The sequence below is a fragment of the chloroplast genome of Tasmannia lanceolata, assembly GCF_043159265.1.
Source record: "Tasmannia lanceolata voucher PDBK TA2019-0017 chloroplast, complete genome".
NCBI classification, from domain to species: domain Eukaryota; kingdom Viridiplantae; phylum Streptophyta; class Magnoliopsida; order Canellales; family Winteraceae; genus Tasmannia; species Tasmannia lanceolata.
In genome coordinates this window covers 2501-25000 of record NC_050986.1, presented here as the reverse complement: position 1 = coordinate 25000, position 22500 = coordinate 2501, and the positions used below count along the sequence as shown (strand labels likewise).

General features: G+C 36.5%; 11 protein-coding genes and 5 non-coding genes; 12 read left to right on the top strand and 4 right to left on the bottom strand. All coding sequences in view use genetic code 11, as the record gives it.

Moving 5' to 3' along the window:
* The window catches only part of rpoC1 (RNA polymerase beta' subunit), a 2806-nt gene extending 337 nt beyond the window's left edge, over nt 1-2469 (top strand). The window contains exons 1-2 of one mRNA in view: nt 1-95; nt 856-2469. The exon at nt 1-95 is cut by the window's left edge and continues 337 nt beyond it. Coding sequence (YP_009942920.1) covers nt 1-95; nt 856-2469 — 1709 coding nt within the window.
* Nucleotides 2470-2644: 175 nt separating this feature from the next.
* On the top strand, nt 2645-6766 carry rpoC2 (RNA polymerase beta'' subunit). The gene has a single exon. The coding sequence runs from the start codon at nt 2645-2647 to the stop codon at nt 6764-6766; it is 4122 nt and encodes a 1373-aa protein (YP_009942919.1).
* Nucleotides 6767-7000: 234 nt separating this feature from the next.
* On the top strand, nt 7001-7711 carry rps2 (ribosomal protein S2). The gene has a single exon. The coding sequence runs from the start codon at nt 7001-7003 to the stop codon at nt 7709-7711; it is 711 nt and encodes a 236-aa protein (YP_009942918.1).
* A 211-nt stretch (nt 7712-7922) lies between these two features.
* Nucleotides 7923-8666, top strand: atpI (ATPase subunit IV). The gene has a single exon. It carries the CDS (start codon nt 7923-7925, stop codon nt 8664-8666), a length of 744 nt encoding a protein of 247 aa, YP_009942917.1.
* Nucleotides 8667-9743: 1077 nt separating this feature from the next.
* Nucleotides 9744-9989, top strand: atpH (ATPase subunit III). The gene has a single exon. The coding sequence runs from the start codon at nt 9744-9746 to the stop codon at nt 9987-9989; it is 246 nt and encodes an 81-aa protein (YP_009942916.1).
* Nucleotides 9990-10488: 499 nt separating this feature from the next.
* On the top strand, nt 10489-11793 carry atpF (ATPase subunit I). One transcript has 2 exons: nt 10489-10633; nt 11384-11793. The coding sequence occupies exons 1-2, from the start codon at nt 10489-10491 to the stop codon at nt 11791-11793; spliced, it is 555 nt and encodes a 184-aa protein (YP_009942915.1).
* Nucleotides 11794-11858: 65 nt separating this feature from the next.
* atpA (ATP synthase CF1 alpha subunit) lies at nt 11859-13382 on the top strand. Its single transcript has one exon. The coding sequence runs from the start codon at nt 11859-11861 to the stop codon at nt 13380-13382; it is 1524 nt and encodes a 507-aa protein (YP_009942914.1).
* Nucleotides 13383-13498: 116 nt separating this feature from the next.
* trnR-UCU lies at nt 13499-13570 on the bottom strand. The gene has a single exon. It is a non-coding gene; the product is annotated as a tRNA-Arg (tRNA).
* Nucleotides 13571-13728: 158 nt separating this feature from the next.
* Nucleotides 13729-14570, bottom strand: trnG-UCC. One transcript has 2 exons: nt 14548-14570; nt 13729-13776 (listed from the first exon to the last, which is right to left on the bottom strand). It is a non-coding gene; the product is annotated as a tRNA-Gly (tRNA).
* Nucleotides 14571-15630: 1060 nt separating this feature from the next.
* On the top strand, nt 15631-15718 carry trnS-GCU. The gene has a single exon. It is a non-coding gene; the product is annotated as a tRNA-Ser (tRNA).
* A 140-nt stretch (nt 15719-15858) lies between these two features.
* psbI (photosystem II protein I) lies at nt 15859-15969 on the bottom strand. The gene has a single exon. The coding sequence runs from the start codon at nt 15967-15969 to the stop codon at nt 15859-15861; it is 111 nt and encodes a 36-aa protein (YP_009942913.1).
* A 437-nt stretch (nt 15970-16406) lies between these two features.
* On the bottom strand, nt 16407-16592 carry psbK (photosystem II protein K). The gene has a single exon. The coding sequence runs from the start codon at nt 16590-16592 to the stop codon at nt 16407-16409; it is 186 nt and encodes a 61-aa protein (YP_009942912.1).
* Nucleotides 16593-16926: 334 nt separating this feature from the next.
* Nucleotides 16927-16998, top strand: trnQ-UUG. Its single transcript has one exon. It is a non-coding gene; the product is annotated as a tRNA-Gln (tRNA).
* A 1962-nt stretch (nt 16999-18960) lies between these two features.
* On the top strand, nt 18961-20084 carry rps16 (ribosomal protein S16). One transcript has 2 exons: nt 18961-19000; nt 19864-20084. Exons 1-2 carry the CDS (start codon nt 18961-18963, stop codon nt 20082-20084), a joined length of 261 nt encoding a protein of 86 aa, YP_009942911.1.
* Nucleotides 20085-20966: 882 nt separating this feature from the next.
* trnK-UUU overlaps nt 20967-22500 on the top strand; it is a 2590-nt gene continuing 1056 nt past the window's right edge. The window contains exon 1 of one tRNA in view: nt 20967-21003.
* Nucleotides 21740-22500, top strand: part of matK (maturase K) — a 1521-nt gene continuing 760 nt past the window's right edge. Inside the window, exon 1 of the mRNA in view lies at nt 21740-22500. This exon is cut by the window's right edge and continues 760 nt beyond it. Coding sequence (YP_009942910.1) covers nt 21740-22500 — 761 coding nt within the window.

Here is a 22500-nt window from a genome sequence, read left to right as displayed (position 1 = left end):
TGACTCATGTGTGGTATTTTAAACGTCTTCCTAGTTATATCGCGAATCTTTTAGATAAACCCCTTAAGGAATTAGAAAGCCTAGTATACTGCGATGTGTGATTTGATCGAAATTATGAGTTTACAGATTCGGAATGAGAAACTGTCATCCCATTTAATCCGATTGGGATGCCCCTGGCTCTGACATGTCTCCTGGGAGAGGAAGAAGAAGAACATGAAGCTCAGAATTATGGGTGTATTCAATACTTCCAAATAAAGGGGGAATTGATCCATGGTCGATTCCGTAACATATAAATAGGAATTGCTAGCTGTACCTCGTGAAAAAAAAAAAGAATTCTTTCTTGGAATTAGCCACTCCATTTCTTTTAGAAATAAATTCTGTTTTCTGTTCAAGTAAACAAATATGACATGGTTACAGGAATCTATCCATCGCATATATGCTTCAAGGGACATCATAGCATAACCGTCGAGGTGAAGTAGGGACCTAAAAGATCGAATGGAACGATACATAGACAAGTAAATCCCTTATGAGTTCCAAGGTATTCCTTTAAGGGGATTCATCATTCGAGGGGACGTAGGCTACTCAACAATTTCACATTTTATTTATGTCGTAATTGAATAATGAATAAGTAATTCCGAAAATAAAATATAAAGTAAAAATGAATCAATGAAATATAGGTTGGTTCTCACTGGGAACTTGAGTAAGGAGTAGATTTTTATGGGGGTTTCTAGAACAAAATTTGAAAGTGAGACCCCCTTTATTTATTATTTATTTGGTGTAACTACTTGAGCCGGATGAGAGGAAACCTTCATGTCCGGTTTTTAAGGGGGGGATCCTATAGGAACCTATCCCAATTTTTCTTTTGCTAGGCCCATAGTTAAAAAACCGACTTTCTTACGATTACGAGGTTCATTCGAATATGAAATACAATCCCGGAAATATAGCATCCCACTTTTTTTTACTACCCAAGGCTTCGATACATTTCGAAATCGAGAAATCTCTACTGGAGCAAGTGCTATCAGAGAACAATTAGCCGATCCAGATTTGCGAATTATTACAGATCATTCATTGGTGGAATGGAAGGAATTAGGGGAAGAAAGGTACACTGGGAATGAATGGGAAGATAGAAAAGTTGGAAGAAGAAAGGATTTTTTGGTTAGACGCATGGAATTAGCTAAGCATTTTGTTCGAACAAATGTAGAACCAGAACGGATGGTTTTGTGCCTATTACCAGTTCTTCCTCCGGAGTTGAGACCAATCATTCAGATAGATGGGGGTAAACCAATGAGTTCGGATATTAATGAACTCTATCGAAGAGTTATCTATCGGAACAATACTCTTACCGATCCATTAACAACAAGTAGATCTACGCCAGGGGAATCAGTAATGTGTCAGGAGAAATTGGTACAAGAAGCCGTAGATACACTTCTTGATAATGGGATCCGCGGGCAACCAATGAGGGATGGTCATAATAAAGTTTACAAGTCGTTTTCAGATGTAATTGAAGGCAAAGAGGGAAGATTTCGTGAGACTCTACTTGGTAAACGGGTCGATTATTCGGGGCGTTCCGTCATTGTCGTGGGCCCTTCGCTTTCATTACATCGATGTGGATTACCTCGAGAAATAGCAATAGAACTTTTCCAGACATTTGTAATTCGTGGTCTAATCAGACAACATATTGCTTCCAACATAGGGATTGCAAAAAGTAAAATTCGGGAAAAAGAACCAATTGTATGGGAAATACTTCAAGAAGTTATGCAAGGGCACCCCATATTGCTGAATAGAGCACCCACCCTGCATAGATTAGGCATACAGGCGTTCCAACCTATTTTAGCGGAGGAACGTGCTATTTGTTTACATCCATTAGTTCGTAAGGGATTCAATGCAGACTTTGATGGGGATCAAATGGCTGTTCATGTACCTTTATCTTTGGAAGCTCAAGCAGAGGCTCGTTTACTTATGTTTTCTCATATGAATCTCTTGTCTCCAGCTATTGGGGATCCCATTTCCATACCAACCCAAGATATGCTTATTGGACTCTATGTATTAACCATCGGAAATCGTCGAGGTATTTGTGCAAATAGGTATAATCCATGGAATCGCAGAAACTATCAAAATGAAACAGTTTACGAGTATAATAATAACTATAAGTATACGAAAGAAAAAGAACCCTATTTTTGTAGTTCCTATGATGCACTTGGAGCTTACCGGCAGAAACGAATCAATTTAGATAGTCCTTTGTGGCTCCGGTGGCGACTAGATCAACGTTTCATTGCCCCAAGAGAAGTGCCCATCGAAGTTCAATATGAATCTTTGGGTACCTATCATGAGATTTATGGGCACTATCTACTAGTAAGAAGTGTCAAAAAAGAAATCCTTTGTATATACATTCGAACCACCGTTGGTCATATTTCTTTTTATCGAGAAATAGAAGAAGCCATACAGGGGTTTTGCCGAGCCTACTCATAAGGTACCTAAGCTAAGTAATTATGTGATACGATACCTTGTGAATTCGGGTCTCTACGGTTCAACCGGTATCCTAATTCCTGAATTGATACGTGAATCAAGATAGAGGAAAGGAAGTCTTCGAATCACTGACTCAAACCTATTGTCGAATCCTACTCAACAGAATATGGAGGTACTTATGGCGGAACGGGCCGATCTGGTCTTTCACAATAAAGTGATAGATGGAACTGCCATGAAACGACTTATTAGTCGATTAATAGATCACTTCGGAATGGCATATACATCACACATACTGGATCAAGTAAAGACTATGGGTTTCCAGCAAGCCACTGCTACATCCATTTCATTAGGAATTGATGATCTTTTAACAATACCTTCTAAGGGATGGCTAGTCCAAGATGCTGAACAACAAAGTTTGATTTTGGAAAAGCACCATCATTATGGGAATGTACACGCGGTAGAAAAATTACGTCAATCCATTGAGATATGGTATGCTACAAGTGAATATTTGAGACAAGAAATGCATCCTAATTTTAGGATGACGGATCCTTCTAATCCAGTCCATATAATGTCCTTTTCGGGAGCTCGGGGAAATGCATCTCAGGTACACCAATTAGTCGGTATGAGAGGATTAATGTCGGATCCCCAAGGACAAATGATTGATTTACCCATTCAAAGCAATTTACGCGAAGGACTTTCTTTAACGGAATATCTCATTTCTTGCTACGGAGCTCGCAAAGGAGTTGTGGATACTGCTGTACGAACATCAGATGCTGGATACCTCACGCGTCGACTTGTTGAAGTAGTTCAACACATTGTTGTACGTAGAACAGATTGTGGCACTATCCGAGGTATTTCCGTGAGTCCTCGAAATGGGATGACGGAAAAAATGTTGATCCAAACACTAATTGGTCGTGTATTAGCAGACGATATATATATGGGTCTACGATGCATTGCCGCTCGAAATCAAGATATTGGGGTTGGGCTTGTCAATCGATTCATAACCTTTCGAGCACAATCAATATATATTCGAACCCCCTTTATTTGCAGGAGTACATCTTGGATCTGTCGATTATGTTATGGTCGGAGTCCCACTCATGGTGACCTGGTCGAATTGGGAGAAGCAGTAGGTATCATTGCGGGTCAATCAATTGGGGAACCAGGGACTCAACTAACATTAAGAACTTTTCATACCGGTGGAGTATTCACAGGTGGTACTGCAGAACATGTACGAGCCCCCTCTAATGGAAAAATAAAATTCAATGAGGATTTGGTTCATCCCACACGTACACGTCATGGGCATCCTGCTTTTCTATGTTATATAGACCTGTATGTCACTATTGAGAGTCAGGATATTCTACATAATGTGAATATTCCACCAAAAAGTTTTCTTTTAGTTCAAAATGATCAATATGTAGAATCAGAACAAGTGATTGCCGAGATTCGCGCTGGAACATCCACTTTCAATTTTAAAGAGAGAGTTCGAAAACATATTTATTCTGACTCAGAGGGAGAAATGCACTGGAGTACCGATGTGTACCATGCACCTGAATATACATATGGTAATGTTCATCTCTTACCTAAAACAAGTCATTTATGGATATTATCGGGGGGTCCGTGCAGATCTAGTATAGTGCCTTTTTCGCTCCACAAGGATCAAGATCAAATGAACATTCATTCTCTTTCTGTCGAACAGAGAGAGAGTTCTGACCTCTCAGTGACTAATGATCGAGTGAGACACAAATTGTTTAGTTCAGATCCTTCCGGTAAAAAAGAGGGAAAGATTCTTGATTATTCAGGACCTGCTCGAATCATATCCAATGGTCGTTGGAATTTCATATATCCTGCCATTCTCCACGAGAATTCTGATTTATTGGCGAAAAGGCGAAGAAATAGATTCATCATCCCATTCCAATATGATCAAGAACGAGAGAAAGAACTAATGCCTCGTTCTGGTATCTCGATTGAAATACCCATAAATGGTATTTTACGTAGAAATAGTATTCTTGCTTATTTCGACGATCCCCGATACAGAAGAAGCAGTTCAGGAATTACTAAGTATGGGACTGTAGAAGTGGATTCAATCGTCAAAAAAGAGGATTTGATTGAGTATCGAGGAGCAAAGGAATTTAGTCCGAAATACCAAATGAAAGTAGATCGATTTTTTTTCATTCCCGAAGAAGTGCATATCTTACCTGGCTCTTCGTCCATAATGGTACAGAACAATAGTATCATTGGAGTCGATACACGAATCACTTTAAATACAAGAAGCCGCGTAGGTGGATTAGTCCGAGTGGAGAGAAAAAAAAAAAGGATTGAACTGAAAATCTTTTCTGGAGATATCCATTTTCCTGGAGAGACAGATAAGATCTCCCGGCACAGCGGCATCTTGATACCACCAGGAACGGGAAAAAAAAATTCTAAGGAATCAAAAAAATTACAAAATTGGATCTATGTCCAACGGATCACACCTACCAAGAAAAAGTATTTTGTTTCGGTTCGATCCGTAGTCACATATGAAATAGCTGATGGTATCAATTTAGCAACGCTTTTTCCCCAGGATCTGTTGCAAGAAAGGGATAATGTGAAATTCCGAGTTGAAAATTATATCCTTTATAGAAATGGCAAACCAATTCGAGGAATTTATTACACAAGTATTCAATTAGTTCGTACTTGTTTAGTATTGAATTGGGACCAAGACCGAAATGGTTCTATAGAAAAGGTTCAGGCTTCCATTGTTGAAGTCAGGGCAAATGATCTGATTCGAGATTTCATAAGAATTGACTTAGTGAAGTCCCCTATTTCGTATATCGGAAAAAGGAATGATATGGCGGGTTCGGGATTGATCCCAGATAATGGATCAGATCACACCAATATCAATCCTTTTTATTCCAAGGCGAGGAGGATTCAATCACTTACCCAACATCAAGGAACTATTCGTACGTTGCTGAATAGAAATAAGGAATGCCAATCTTTTCTAATTTTGTCATTATCCAATTGTTCTCGAATTGGTCCATTCAACGGTTCTAAATCTCACAATGTGACAAAAGAATCAATTCAAATTAAAGAGGATCCCATGATTCCGATTAGGAATTCGTTGGGTCCCTTAGGGACTGTACCTAAAATTGCGAATTTTTATTCACCTTACTATTTAATAACTCATAATCAGATCTTGTTAAATAAATATTTGCTACTTGACAATTTAAAACAGACTTTACAAGTACTTAAATATTATTTAATGGATGAAAATGGGAGAATTTATAATCCCTATCCATGCAGGAACATCATTTTTCATCCATTCGATTTGACTTGGTGCTTTCTCCATCACGATTATTGTGAGAAGACATCCAAAATAATTGTCCTCGGACAGTTTATTTGTGAAAATGTATGTATATCCAAATATGGACCACAGATAAAATCTGGTCAAGTTCTAATTGTTCATGTTGACTCCTTAGTCATAAGATCAGCTAAGCCTCATTTGGCCACCCCAGGGGCAACCGTTCATGGTCATTATGGAGAAATCCTTTACGAAGGGGATACATTAGTTACATTTATATATGAAAAATCGAGATCGGGTGATATAACGCAAGGTCTTCCAAAAGTGGAACAAGTGTTAGAAGTGCGTTCGATTGATTCAATATCGATGAACCTAGAAAAGAGGGTTGAGGGTTGGAACGAACATATAAAAAGAATTCTTGGAATTCCGTGGGAATTCTTGATTGGTGCTGAGCTAACCATAGCGCAAAGTCGTATCTCTTTGGTTAATAAGATCCAAAGGGTTTATCGATCCCAGGGGGTGCAAATCCATAATAGGCATATAGAGATTATTGTACGTCAAATAACATCAAAAGTGTTGGTTTCAGAAGATGGAATGTCTAATGTTTTTTCACCCGGAGAACTAATAGGATTGTTTCGAGCGGAACGAACAGGGCGTGCTTTGGAAGAAGCGATCTGTTACCGAGCCATCTTATTGGGAATTACCAGGGCATCTCTGAATACTCAAAGTTTCATATCCGAAGCAAGTTTTCAAGAAACTGCTCGAGTTTTAGCAAAAGCCGCTCTACGAGGTCGTATTGATTGGTTGAAAGGCCTGAAAGAGAACGTTGTTCTGGGGGGGATGATACCTGTTGGTACCGGATTCAAGGGATTAGTGCACCGTTCAAGGCAAGACAACAACATTCCCTTGGAAATCAAAAAGAAGAATCTATTCGAGGGGGAAATTAGAGATATTTTGTTCCACCACAGAGAATTATTTGGTTCTTACATCCCAAATAATTTCCATAATACACCAGAACAATAATTTACGGGATTTCATGATTCCTAAGAGCAAATTGATTCTTTTCTTTTAACTTTAATTATATGGTATGGTCCGGTCTTTTTATTGGGTAATAAAGATAATAACGAATAGAAAGGAATTAATCACTTGGACCATGTATCAAGGGTCAATCTCCGGGAGAAGGTTCCGTCGGAACAATTATTTATTTCAGGGTACCTCGTCTCTTAAAAAAAAAAAAAAGAGAAAGTGTGGGGAAAAATGACAAGAAGATATTGGAACATTAATTTAGAAGAGATGATGGAAGCAGGAGTTCATTTTGGTCATGGTACTAGGAAATGGAATCCTAGAATGGCACCTTACATCTCTGCAAAGCGTAAAGGTATTCATATTACAAATCTTACTAGAACTGCTCGTTTTTTGTCAGAAGCCTGTGATTTAGTTTTTGATGCAGCAAGTAGGGGAAAACACTTCTTAATAGTTGGTACCAAAAATAAAGCAGCTGATTCAGTAGCATCAGCTGCAATAAAGGCTCGGTGTCATTATGTTAATAAAAAATGGCTCGGTGGTATGTCAACGAATTGGTCCACTACAGAAACGAGACTTCATAAGTTTAGGGATTTGAAAGCGGAACAAAAGGCGGGGAAACTCAACCGTCTACCGAAAAGAGATGCAGCAATGTTGAAGAGACAATTATCTCACCTGCAAACATATTTGGGTGGGATCAAATATATGACGGGCTTACCCGATATTGTAATCATCGTTGATCAGCAAGAAGAATATACGGCTCTTCGAGAATGTCTCACTTTAGGGATTCCGACGATTTGCTTAATCGATACAAATTGTAACCCGGATCTCGCAGATATTTCTATTCCAGCCAACGATGACGCTATAGCGTCAATCCGATTGATTCTTAACAAATTAGTATCCGCAATTTGTGAGGGTCGTTCTAGCTATATAAGAAATCGTTGATTAATAATAAGATAAGCCAATGACTTTTTGAACCCCATAGATTGATTTAATCGGTTACTATTTCTGAATCTCAAAAAAGAGATCAAAATCACTGGGGATATTATGTGATTACTTGGTATCCTAAATATACGATTTAAAGTAGTCGAGTCGAGAAAGAGAGGGTTGAATCAAAATAATTCTTTTTTAAGTTCTATTTCTGTCAGAGGGCAATATGAATGTTCTACCATGTTCCATCAACACACTCAAAGGGTTATACGATCTATCCGGTGTGGAAGTAGGCCAACATTTCTATTGGCAAATAGGGGGTTTCCAAGTCCATGCCCAAGTACTTATCACTTCTTGGGTCGTAATTGCTATCTTATTAGGTTCAGCCACTATAGCTGTTCGGAACCCACAAACCATTCCAACTAACAGTCAGAATTTCTTCGAATATGTACTTGAATTCATTCGAGACTTGAGCAAAACTCAGATTGGAGAAGATTATGGTCCTTGGGTTCCTTTTATTGGAACTATGTTCCTATTTATTTTTGTTTCTAACTGGTCAGGTGCTCTTTTACCTCGGAAAATCATACAGTTACCTCATGGGGAGTTAGCTGCACCCACGAATGATATAAATACTACTGTTGCTTTAGCTTTACCCACGTCAGTGGCATATTTCTATGCGGGTCTTACTAAAAAGGGATTGGGCTATTTCGGTAAATACATTCAACCAACTCCAATACTTTTACCAATTAACATCCTAGAAGATTTCACAAAACCTTTATCACTTAGTTTTCGACTTTTCGGGAATATATTGGCTGATGAATTAGTAGTTGTTGTTCTTGTTTCTTTAGTACCTTTAGTGGTTCCTATACCTGTCATGTTTCTTGGATTATTCACAAGCGGGATTCAAGCTCTTATTTTTGCGACTTTAGCCGCGGCTTATATAGGTGAATCCATGGAGGGTCATCATTGACTAGCTTCCAAAATAGTCTTGTTTTTTTTTTTTTTTTTTGAAAAAAAAAAAACAAGACTATCCCAACTCATGGGTGGCTCAAGATAATCTACTTGGGGAACATGATGGATATCTACAAATATGGTAGATACGATTTAGAGTAGGGTCAATAAAGATGTACGATATTAGGGAATTAAAAAAAAAAAAGGAAAGAGATCGAAAAGATCTTTTTTCCTAAGATTCCCGTTTGGTCCATTTACGTCATACCTCTCCAATTGATATTCTATTTATATCAGTCAATTACGATTACGGTATTACGATTCATAATTTGAATAAGAAAGAATTGTTATGTTATCTGTTTCCGACGTGTGCCTAAACAAAAAAACTATGTTCTATCAATTCAATGGTTGACAAAAATTGTCTGCAATTGGATCAATCAAATCTTGATATGGATATGGAATGGTTCGGGCTGATGAATCCATCCGTTTATATCAATGCGCAATAATGATAAAGAAAAGGAAGAGAAAAGTTTACAAACAAATAAGATTCAGAAAAAGGTAGGTTAGGGAGGTTGAGCTGGGTATATGTAATGGCTATAATTCAATCCCTGTGTATGTTTCGAAGAATGATTCTATAATCCAATTCAATATAAGATACGAATGGTTTACGTTATGGAAGAAACATATGTATATGTGATATTAGATATTCACGAGTTATATATGGACTATCCATATATATTATTTCCCATCCCACTGAAGTTAGATGGATTCCAACGGAAGGACTTCCGTTTCATCTTTGGCTGTGGATTGAATGAATAAACAGATGAAGTTAAGGATATAGAAGAGAAAGAGCGAAGAATTGAAAGAGTGGTTCGGAACAAAGAAATGGAAGAACTAGAATCGTATGACTTTACAAAGACTCCATGGATAGGAACTAAAAACGAGATATTGAAGCAGTTATGATGATTCAGTAATATCATCACTTCAATTTGGAGTTCTTAGTTACTTCGACCCGATGGATCTTAGTGATGGAATAATAAGTCATAATTCAGTGATTGTATCATTAACCATTTCTTTATTTTGGTGCGAGGAGCTTACCATGAATCCACTGATTTCTGCCGCTTCCGTTATTGCTGCTGGATTGGCCGTAGGGCTTGCTTCAATTGGACCTGGAGTTGGTCAAGGTACTGCTGCGGGCCAAGCTGTAGAAGGTATTGCGAGACAACCAGAAGCAGAGGGTAAAATACGAGGTACTTTATTGCTTAGTCTGGCTTTTATGGAAGCTTTAACAATTTACGGACTGGTCGTGGCATTAGCGCTTTTATTTGCGAATCCTTTTGTTTAATCCTATAAATGTGAAAAATACGTACTTATTTTTTTCTTATTTGATTGCCGTGAACTTGCCGCTTGCTTCTTCGAATTATATCAACACTTTACTCCTACAACCACTTATTCGTTGAGACAATACCCCACCCCAGGGAAAAGGCTGATTTGAGGATGAGGAATTAGTAGATCCACTCGCTTTCTTCCTTTCCATCCTTAATGGAACCCTTTTTTTTTTTTTCACTTTTAGGAAGCGTTGTAACAAACGAGGTATTTCGCAATTGGCATGAGACCCGGGACCTCATATTAATAAGTATTTTATTGGATTGGGAACTTCAATTGAAATAATAATAAAGAATAAATGAAATTTCAAAATGAAATGAATCTATTTTATAAATAAATTCATATTTATAAATAAGTAAATAAATAAAAAGAAATCAATCAAAAGTGGGGCGAAATTATACAATAAAGAAAACTCTGTTCAATTAATTTTGTTAGTCCTATCTATAAGAGGAGAGCATATGAAAAATGTAACCGATTCTTTCGTTTCCTTGGGTCACTGGTCATACGCCGGGAGTTTCGGGCTTAATACCGATATTTTAGCAACAAATCCAATAAATCTAAGTGTAGTGCTTGGTGTATTGATCTTTTTTGGAAAGGGAGTGTGTGCGAGTTGTGTATTTCAAGAATAGGCTGGATCCAACCAGCTGCACTTATTTACTTATTTATTTATAAATAGGAAAGTTATAACTAGGAAAGAAAGGTGCACGATCTCAACGAATTACTTCTGAATAAATTCAGAAATCATATGTAAGAACCATAGCATTTCGTGACTCATTGGTAAATCGACTTTGATTCTCTATCAACCAATAATGTGGGACCATTAACATGGTTAAAGCTAAACCGTTTGAAGTCCAGGCACAACATGGTACTCTTTCTACCACTACGTTAGTACGGATATGGTTTAAAAATGAATAGAATAGTTGGCAATTTATCTGATATAGAACACTCATATCAATAAAATGATTTGAACCATTTATTGAAAAATGAAAAAAAAAAACAAATGGGTGCCTCGCCCCCTTTTTGTATCCAACGCTAAATCGACGGCCTGTGTATAAAATAAGAAGAATTCTTTGGATTTGAAGAAAAAAAAAAATAAACAACTTTGCTGACAATTACAGATTTTTTGTCTGGTCGGAAGAGTCCTCCGAATATTCTGTTCTGGTCTTGTATCAGTTTCGATATCGTGGAATACGAACAGAGAAGAGAGGGCAGGCTCATTACATTAAAAGATATGGGAATGCCCATTAAGTAACTGAGCGTGAGAGCCAAATGAATTGAAAGATTCATGTTTGGTTCGGGAAGAGATCATGGAAGTTTAGTTGTGAAATGAATGGGAAGATAATCTACTTTCATTAAGTGATTTATTAGATAATCGAAAACAGAGGATCTTGAGTACTATTCGAAATTCAGAAGAACTACGTGGAAGAGCCATTGAGCAGCTCGAAAAAGCCCGGGCTCGCTTACGGAAAGTGGAAATGGAAGCAGATGAGTTTAGAATGAATGGATACTCTGAGATAGAACGAGAAAAAGAGAATTTGATTAATGCTACTTATAATAATTTGGAACGATTAGAAAATTTCAAAAATGAAACCATTAGTTTTGAAGAACAACGAGCAATCAATCAGGTACGACAACGAGTGTTCCAGCAAGCCTTACAAGGAGCTCTAGGAACTCTGAATAGTTGTTTGAACAGTGAGTTACATTTACGCACCATCAGTGCTAATATTGGCATGCTCGGGGCCATGAAAGAAATAACTGATTAGCCCTTCCACTGTAGGCATTATTTTTTTTTCTCGCTTTGCTTCCGAAAAAGAATTAAGAGACACTAATGGTAACCCTTCGAGTCGACGAAATTAGTAATATTATCCGTGAACGTATTGAACAATATAATAGAGAAGTCACGATTGTGAATACCGGCACCGTACTTCAAGTAGGCGACGGTATTGCTCGTATTCATGGTCTTGATCAAGTAATGGCAGGGGAATTAGTAGAATTTGAAGAGGGTACCATAGGCATTGCTCTGAATTTGGAATCAAATAATGTTGGTGTTGTATTAATGGGTGACGGTTTGATGATACAAGAGGGAAGTTCTGTAAAAGCAACAGGAAGAATTGCTCAGATACCAGTGAGCGAGGCTTATTTAGGTCGTGTTATAAATGCTCTGGCTAAACCTATTGATGGGAGAGGTGAAATTTCAGCTTCTGAATCTCGGTTAATTGAATCTCCCGCTCCGGGTATTATTTCGAGACGTTCCGTATATGAGCCTCTTCAAACGGGGCTTATTGCTATTGATTCGATGATCCCTATAGGACGCGGTCAGCGAGAATTAATTATTGGGGACAGACAGACCGGGAAAACAGCAGTAGCCACAGATACTATTCTCAATCAAAAAGGGCAAAATGTAATATGTGTTTATGTAGCTATTGGTCAAAAAGCATCTTCCGTGGCTCAGGTAGTGACTACTTTCCAAGAACGAGGGGCGATGGAATACACTATTGTGGTAGCCGAAACGGCGGATTCGCCTGCAACATTACAATACCTCGCGCCTTATACAGGAGCGGCTCTGGCTGAATATTTTATGTACCGTGAACGACATACTTCAATAATTTATGACGATCTCTCCAAACAAGCACAAGCTTATCGCCAAATGTCTCTTCTATTAAGAAGACCACCCGGTCGCGAAGCTTATCCAGGAGATGTTTTTTATTTGCATTCACGCCTTTTGGAAAGAGCCGCTAAATCAAGTTCTCGTTTAGGTGAAGGAAGTATGACCGCTTTACCCATAGTTGAGACTCAATCTGGGGACGTTTCGGCTTATATTCCTACTAATGTGATTTCCATTACAGATGGACAAATATTCTTATCTGCCGATCTATTCAATGCTGGAATCCGTCCTGCTATTAATGTGGGTATTTCGGTCTCCAGAGTAGGATCCGCAGCTCAAATTAAAGCCATGAAACAGGTAGCTGGTAAATCAAAATTGGAACTGGCTCAATTCGCAGAGTTAGAAGCCTTTGCACAATTCGCTTCTGATCTCGATAAAGCCACTCAGAATCAGTTGGCAAGAGGTCAACGATTACGCGAGTTGCTCAAACAATCTCAATCAGCCCCTCTCACGGTGGAAGAACAAATACTTACTATTTATACTGGGGCGAATGGGTATCTTGATCCGTTAGATATTGGACAGGTAAAGAAATTTCTCGTTCAGTTACGTACCCACTTAAAAACAAACAAACCTCAGTTCCAAGAAATCATATCTTCTACCAAGACATTCACCGAACAAGCAGAAGCCCTTTTGAAGGAAGCTATTCCGGAACAGATGGAACTGTTTATACTTCAGGAACAAACATAAAGAAATTGATCACTCTGAGTACAAGAGGAAAGGAATCGTTGAGAAGTGTTTCCGGTTCGAATCATTCAAAATATCTTTCTTGGCATAGCAATCTACAAAAATAGATGGAAATAAATTGCGTCCAATAGGATTTGAACCTATACCAAAGGTTTAGAAGACCTCTGTCCTATCCATTAGACAATGGGCGCTTTGCTTTTCATTCCGATTTTCTTCTTTCGCATTCTTGCTTTCCTATCGCCCGTTCCGATAAACGAATTGTATTGTATGTGAGAGATTTTAGGGAATAAAGAAAAGATGCATATCCAAATCAACGATGCACGTATAATAATAATAATAATTAATATGGAGCGGGTAGCGGGAATCGAACCCGCATCGTTAGCTTGGAAGGCTAGGGGTTATAGTCGACGTCGATTCATCATTTTTAACGTCTCTAATTCAAAACCGAACATGAAACTTTGGTTTCATTCGGCTCCTTTATGGAATATAGATGGATTCCCAGATCTAAGGCGTAAACGAAACTAAAAAAAAAAGAGAAAATATTTACGATACGATGTGTGGAAAAAGGGGAGTCATCGCAAATCCGAATTCAAAGAAAAAATTCGATCCATAACATCTATGTCAGTTTTTCTGTATGAATATGAATGCATACAAAACAACTCACTTTCTAGATGATCCCTCTAGAAGAGGGGATTTTTAAAAATACTTCTAGTTACTTCGTTCCCTATTTCTACTCGCGAGAATCCTGAGGAAAAGAATTTTCTTCCGCCGAGCTGAAACAATATGTCGACGACTCTAGTAAACCAAAGTCATCGTTTAATAGCTATTTGGCTTCAACCTCCTCCCCCCCAAAAAGTGGAAGATCTAGTTACGATTAGAAATAAACTTTTGTATCTTCATCCATAGATCCTTTACTCATACTCATTCAAAAGGAACGGTTGATCCAACTCAAAAAAAAAAAATTATGTTTCGCGATTCCATAATCCAATTTGCTTATTCAAATTATAATTTACCTTTGGATACAAATCACGAGAATGTATATTCTTCCTCAAACGTGGCGTTGAGAGGTAAAGGATTAAACCCTTTTAAGAAATAAAGTTTTTGATCGGAATAGGAAAAAACCGAAAGAACCTTTAACTATTTCAGTTGTTAATAGAACGAATCACACTTTTACCACTAAACTATACCCGCTACAATATGATTATTGTATATGAATGTACCGTTTGTCCAACAAAACAAGGGAGTAAAACGTAATCAAGATAGTATCAGAATCATGAAAATTGGAGTGCTGATGTGTTCCAGGGGGAAGGCTTGATGAAATAGGAGAAGAGAATGGGGGCTCATTTAAATAACAAGTTATATCTTTTCTTTTGCTGGTGGAGTTATTACTGACAGTCCCGGCCTGAAAGATCCATTTAAGTCGGAACATAAGATTGAGTTAAGTTGCGCAAGAATCCATAGCTCCATTTTTTTTTTTTCAACTTCTTCCTCGAGTCTTTCAAGCAAAGAAACGATTTTCTCAAAAAAATAAAAATAAAGAAGGAGAGTTTGAATTTGAGTCTTATCTTTTTTCGAAGCTATTCCTTTCTTCCCTATTCATTCACCTGTCCGATCTTCTGAATTGGGGTCAATTAGATCTAGTAAAAAATCATAGTATTCATTTTGTTTGTGTTTGTGGACTCAAGTGTTCAAACAAAGCTTGTCCCTTGAAGAAATAAATGAGTTCTAATAGAAATGGAATATGTATGTTTTTTTATTCCAGTAGGTAAATCGAGAAAAGGAAAAAGAAAAAATAATAAGAAATGAAACTCCTATCATAGGAATGGAAATAGTCCTTCTTGCTCTTGTTGCTGCTTCAATAACAATTTGGTTTTCAAATCAGAAAAATCATTTGATCCATGATTCATTGGAACAAAAGAAGGAACGGCCTGGCTAGGTACTGTACTGGCCAGGCCGGGGGAATAAAAGAACCCTTCGGACGAAATCAAAGACGTACTCTTTCTATTGGAGATATCTGTTTCGAATCGTTATCCAAATTGAATTGCGGATAAAATTCGTATATATATAGTAAGTATAATATAGTAAGTATAAATAAATGTATAAAATAAATAAATAAAGATAATTCGTATATATATAGTAAGTATAATATAGTAAGTATAAATAAATGTATAAAATAAATAAATAAAGATAAAGAAAGACTTTGATCAATATTTACTTCAGGCGTCGCATATGAATTATCTTTTTGTAATTGGGAGAGATGGCTGAGTGGACTAAAGCGACGGATTGCTAATCCGTTGTACGAGCTGTTCGTACCGAGGGTTCGAATCCCTCTTTCTCCGTTCCCTCGGATCACTTGAGATTTATCTTTCGAATTCGAAAAAATATCAAGTCCTTTATCATAGTTAAATGTCTGGAATAGAGAAAAGCATAGGAAAATGCAGAAATCAAGCAAGGAAATAATGAAAAATCTCTGATTTTTTTATTCCTCACGTCCAGGATTACGTCCTGGATCATTAGATAGGAATCCGAAGATGAAGAGAGAAACAAAGAATATCACTACTGTGTAAACGAAGAGTTTGAGAGTAAGCATTGCACAATCTCCAAGATCATTTTTTTTTTGTTTTTTGCAAAGGAAATAAGGGAATAGATTCTCTATTTTTGTACCACATATCCTTGACACCAAGAAAAGAAATGAAAAAGTGGTTTCTAGAAAAGAAAGGAATTTGCAGGAATTCCTTTGTAATAAGATTCGAATTCCTTTGTTACCAAAATTATCTTGTCATACCCCAATTAGGTATTATGGGGTACCATAATGGGGTCTTTGACCCCTGGAACTGGAAGGGCATAATGCGGAAATTAGGTGATCCAGATTCATCGCGGCTATCAAAAAGCAAAAGAATTTCAATCTTTGAATCGAGGGTTCATAATGTAAGACTTATCTGATCTTATCAATTGTTATGTTAGAGTTGAATTTATTTTATCGAATAAATCATGAATATGAATGTTTCTAGGACAGTATTAAAGATCTCATCGAAAACTTACAGCAGCTTGCCAAACAAGGGCTAAGAGAAAAAAGAGCACAGGTATGACTGGCATAAAATCTATGATTGGATTGAAAAAAGCATAAGCTTCGGGCAATTTGGCGAAGAAAAAGCTACTCGAATGAAGGGCAGAATTAAGACAGATACAGATCAAACTAAAGATATTAAGCATAAGAAATATTTCGTTCTTGGAGATAATTTCATTTTTATTGAGTTATTGATATAAGGGAAAAATTAAGAAAGAAGAGAAGACAAAAAATCCTTCTTTCTTTTTCTTTGAACTTCCCCCAATCAAAAATCCTTCAATTCTCAAATGAGAATAGAAGGAATCATACTTTCATACAATATCTTAATTGACTTATATGGAATGATCAATGAATTCATTTTCATTCTACATTTACACGTATAGAATCCTAGCAACAACCTATTCCATAGATATTTGGGCTGGAATTGACGAATAACCAATAACAATATTAGTGTTTATTAGTGTCGAATTGAAATCTAAATGGGGCGTGGCCAAGTGGTAAGGCAGCGGGTTTTGGTCCCGTTACTCGGAGGTTCGAATCCTTCCGTCCCAGACCGCTTCTATCAAAACAAAGATTGTTCTCTTTAACAATCTTCTGTTTAAGAGTATAAGGTATAAGGTTGGATACAATATGATCCAATCTTTCTTTCTGAGTTCTAATGATTCTTCTATGAATCATAGATTCCTTTCGATTTCCAATTGTAAGAAAAAGAATCGAGTATAAATTGCGGATGGAAATAAACATCTTTTACCTTTTTGATATTAGGTAGGATGGGAACATAGATCAAAGTTGAATTAAAAAAAAAAATGGGATGGGCCGTTCAGTGTATGCCCGTCCCGCTCTACTCATATTCATATTGGGGTAAGTTAGTCACTTATAGAAACTTTATGCCCATCTATTATATTTTGATTCTCACATGATGCATTCTAAGTTGAAATGCGAAAGATAAGATCTCTATTTTTTCGAAACTAAACATGTTAGTCAAAATGACTAATTCTATGTGGATCCTGAATCCTAAACAGGAGGGAGTTCTTGGGACTAATTACATCACTGGGATTAAAGTTCTTAAGACTGGGTGTGGGTGGGGTAAAATCAAAATTAAGAACAACGAATTGATCTGGACCCATTTTGCTTTGTACCTATACAAGATAATATAACATACCGCAAGAGGATCTTTTATTATTTGATTGTCTTGGGGTATGATTCATGATCCCCATAGAATTCGAGTTAATCGGCAATGGAAGGTATCAATTTTTCAATATCTGTGTCGTCCGGATCTCATTAATAAACAATAAAGTGCAATATGGAACAGATTTTTTTCTTTGAGCCTAATTGCTTTTTTTTTTTTTGCATCTGGCTACAATAAATAATTGGAAGTCAATGTAGTGATTGGGAGGAAGATTCATATATTCCATTCACTTTACTTTTGACTTGATAGAATTTATGGAAGGGTTACTAAACCTAAAGTAAAGCAAAATCTGTATAAAATGAACCATGCCTACATGTATTGTTATTGTTTGTTCTATTTCAGTGATACCGGTATTTCGGCTGCGGTGAAAAAGATCTTTGATACCTTACCTTAAATATCTATGATTACTCCCGTTGACAATTGTTCTGTGTATCTGATGGATACGGAAAGATCATACTCCTACGGTTCTGGTTTTATCAATCAGATGGAAGAATAACAACCTTAATCTTATCTTACATGAGAGCTTTTTTCCATCCATCCCATCCCCATGAAAACAAATAAATTGAATTTGTTTCTCGATCCATCTACCTGCTTTAAATCATTAATGATTCAATTGGAAAAGGAACATGGATTTCTCTTATGTCTTATGATGATCAAATTTAGTCATTACAGGAAAACTTATTTCCATTAATGATAATGATGTCGAAGTAGGAAATTCTTGAAACCTTTTTTCATGATTCCTTTATCAATCCTTAGATACTTGAAGAAGCGTGAGATTGATGAACCTAGTCTATAATCGATTCATTTGCGACTTTTCCGAGTCATTGGAATAGCTTATTTGGCTAATGACTTATTTTGTTCCGGTATTGAGTATTGAGAATCTAATTAAAGACCTTTCTTTAATTTAGTTGTTCGAGAAAGAGTTGGATCCTTCATGATTGATTGTCCCGAACAATCTGTTGAAGATGTAGATGTAAAGAAGTGTTAAGTAATTCGTTTATTCGTCTTTTTTAGAAATGTGTTTCATTCATACGGTCGAATATGGGGTAAGATTGAATCTTTGTCTTTGCTTGTGGGGCCTTCTCTAGATGAATACCTATCCATCCATATATATATCAAAATATCTATAATATAGATATCAAAATATATATCAAAATCAAAATATAGATATAAATATCTATTTATATATATAATTTATATATATATATATAAAAATATAAAAGTATGGACTGCTGTGTACCGATTGAGCGTACCGATTGAGCCAATGACTATTCCGGATTCCATATTGAATCAATTCCATACCGGTTCAAAATTAGAGGAATGTTATGGTAAAACTTCGTTTGAAACGATGTGGTAGAAAGCAACGTGCGACTTGAAAGACATGATCGGCTGTGGATTCTTGCATCCACCATTTTATATATCAATGAAGATGCTCTTGGCTCGACATAGTTTGTTCTGTTCTACTAGGACCCCCCAAAATTGGGGGTTGTAAATAGTACATGATGTAGCTCGAGTATAAAGTATTGATTCATTTATCAAGGGGAAGGATCTAGGGTTAGTGCCAATCAATAAGTTGGAACAACTTCGTAAGTATATCTTCGATATAGAAATCCAAAGGTTCAAATTCCAACAAGTTTCGAATAAAAAAAAACAAAGTAAAATTTGCCGGAATTGGTAAAACTATTTTGATCAAAAGTGTATTACAGGGGAATCAATCGTTCGTATGATTCTTTCAATAGAAAGAAATAACAAAAGGTATGTTGCGACCATTTTGAAACGATTAAGGATCACCGAAGTAATGTCTAAACCCAATGATTCAAAGCAAAGATAAAGGATACCGGAACAAGGAAACACCATTTTCAATTGTCTCAACAACTGGAACTAGATCAGAATGAGGAAGAAAAAGAGATTCTAGGCGGGACAAATAAAAGAGGTTAGAGACGGCTCAACAAATGTCCAAGGATTTCCCTTTAAGCTCTTTGAGAATTGCCCAACTTGAGTTATGAGTACGAATGATATTTCTTTTTTTTTTTCAGGAAAGGAAAGGAAGGAAGAACAAAAAAAACGACTCAACTTATAGTCTAATTGATGATTTTATGGATACATTTGTCACTATATGATATGCATAGCATAAATTCAAACTCGAATCATTCTTTCTCGAGCCGTATGAGGAGAAAACCTCCTATACGTTTCTAGGGGGGGCATTGTTCATCTATATCTATCCCAATGAGTCATCTATCGAATCATTGCGATTGATGTTCGATCCCAAAGAGAAGGAAGAGATCTTCGTAAAGTGGGTTTTTACGATCCGATAAAGAATCAAACTTATTCAAACGTTCCTGCTATTCTATATTTCCTTGAAAAAGGCGCTCAACCTACAGGAACTGTTCATGATATTTCAAAGAAGGCAGAGGTCTTTAAGGAACTTCGAATTAATCAAACGAAATGAAATAAATGAAATAAACAAAAAAGGGGGGTGCCCAGTATCTTATCGAGCTTTGTGTAATTCTTTCTCCACCACTCCGATTTTTCTTACTCTATTCATACCTATTCACTATTGCTCCTCTATAATCCCATATCAGATAACGATAACGAAAAAAAAATCTTTTTTTATTGATATGAGACAGATAGAAAAAAAAATCTCGAGTGAATAGATGAAATAATCGGATCTAGAAAATGATGGTATGGGATTACCATCAATCGGATTGTTTTCGTTGGGACTCCACCAACAAACAAGGGGTCAATCTTGTTTATTGTACCTCTATTGAATAAACTAGAGATTTTTTTTTCTACTTTTTTTTTTTTTCTTATTTATTCCCCCATCCACACTTCATTTCTGATCTGTGTAGTGTCAATCCAACACAAGTACTTATTTTCTTTAATTGAATTTGTTTTCTCAACCAACATTCAATTCATATTGACAATGTTGTATCGATCAAATATAATTTGATCGTGGATAAATAGATCCATTTATCCCAGCCTCATAAGTTTGTTTCTTTATTTCTTTACTTTATTTCAATTTCACTCAAATGGTGAGTTCGCCAGATTCGCTGCGACACAAGAAGTATCTTCTTAATGAAAAATGAAAAAAAAAAAATATTGATAAAAATATGGATGATCCATAAATTTTGGCATCCATCTATATTGATCCGGGAATTCGTTGTATTTTCATCTAATCTGTTCATTTTGATGTTCATAATTGATCATCAAATTTTCTTTTAGATTTGTTTGTTACTAGTTCAATGTTTTGACGGGGTCGAGCAATCCAATCCCAATCTCTTGGTTTGAGTTTTATTTTTATTCCGATCGTATCTACACCCCATATTTTTACGGGTTGCTAACTCAACGGTAGAGTACTCGGCTTTTAAGTGCGGCTATGATCTTTTACACATTTGGATGAAGCAAGGGATTCGTCCATACCATTGGTATAGTTTGTAAGACCACGACTGATCCTGAAAGGGAATGAATGGAAAAAATAGCATGTCGTATCAATGGAGAATTTTGTTGATAATACTTTATCCTTACCGAATCGGTACAAAATCTTGTTTTGATTCTTGGAACGGGACCAAACCAATTCACCATTGGATCGAGTGAATAAATGGATAGGGCTCTATCGCTCCAATTATAGGGAAACCAAAAGTAACGAGCTTTTGTTCTTAATTCGAATGATTACCCGATCTAATTAGATGTTAAAAATAGATTAGTGCCTGATGGGGGAAAGGGTTCTCCTGTGAGTAGATTATCGATTCCTTTTTTTAATGAATCCTAACTATTAAATATTCTTTTCTTTCTCAATTATGGAGTGGAAACGAATGTGTAGAAGAACGGTATACTGATAAAGAGAATTTTTCCAAAGTCAAAAGAGCGATCGGCTTGCAAAAATAAAGGATTTCCAGTCATCTCTTGTAACTATAACGAAACAAAAAATTAGATGGAAAAATGGAGGATCTGTTGATTGGCTTCCTTGTCTCCGGGGTATCCATTCTTTTCTTAATCGATTCTTTTATTACTATATACCTTGATACCTTGTTTTGACCGTATCGCACTATGTATTATTTGATAACCCAAGAAATCTCTATGCTTTTGATTCAAGTATCATTTCAAATGGAGGAATTACAAGGATATTTAGAAATAGACGGATCTCGACAACAATGCTTCCTATATCCGCTTCTCTTTCAGGAGTATATCTATGCACTTGCTCATGATCATGGTTTAAATGGATCGATTCTTTACAAACCCATGGAAATTTTCGGTTATGACAATAAATTCAGTTCACTAATTGTGAAACGTTTAATTACTCGAATGCATCAACAGAATCATTTGATTCTTTCGGTTAAAGATTCTAAACAAAATCTATTTGTTGGGAACAACAAATATTTTGATTCTCAAATGATGTCAGAGGTTTTTGCAGTCATTGTGGAAATTCCATTCTCACTACGATTAGTATCTTCCCTAGAAGAAAAAGAAATAGCAAAATCTCATATACGATCTATTCATTCAATATTTCTCTTTTTAGAGGACAAATTTTCACATTTAAATCATGTGTCAGATATACTAATACCCCACCCCATCCATCTGGAAATCTTGGTTCAAACCCTTCGCTGCTGGATACAAGATGCTCCCTCTTTGCATTTGTTGAGATTTTTTCTCTACGAGTCTCGTAATTCGAATAGTCTCATTACTCCAAAGAAATCCATTTCCCTTTTTTCAAAAAGGAATCAAAGATTCTTCTTGTTCCTATATAATTCTCATGTATATGAATGCGAATCCATATTCGTTTTTCTCCGTAAACAATCCTCTCATTTACGATCAACATCTTCGGGAACCCTTCTTGAGCGAACACATTTTTATGGAAAAATAGAACA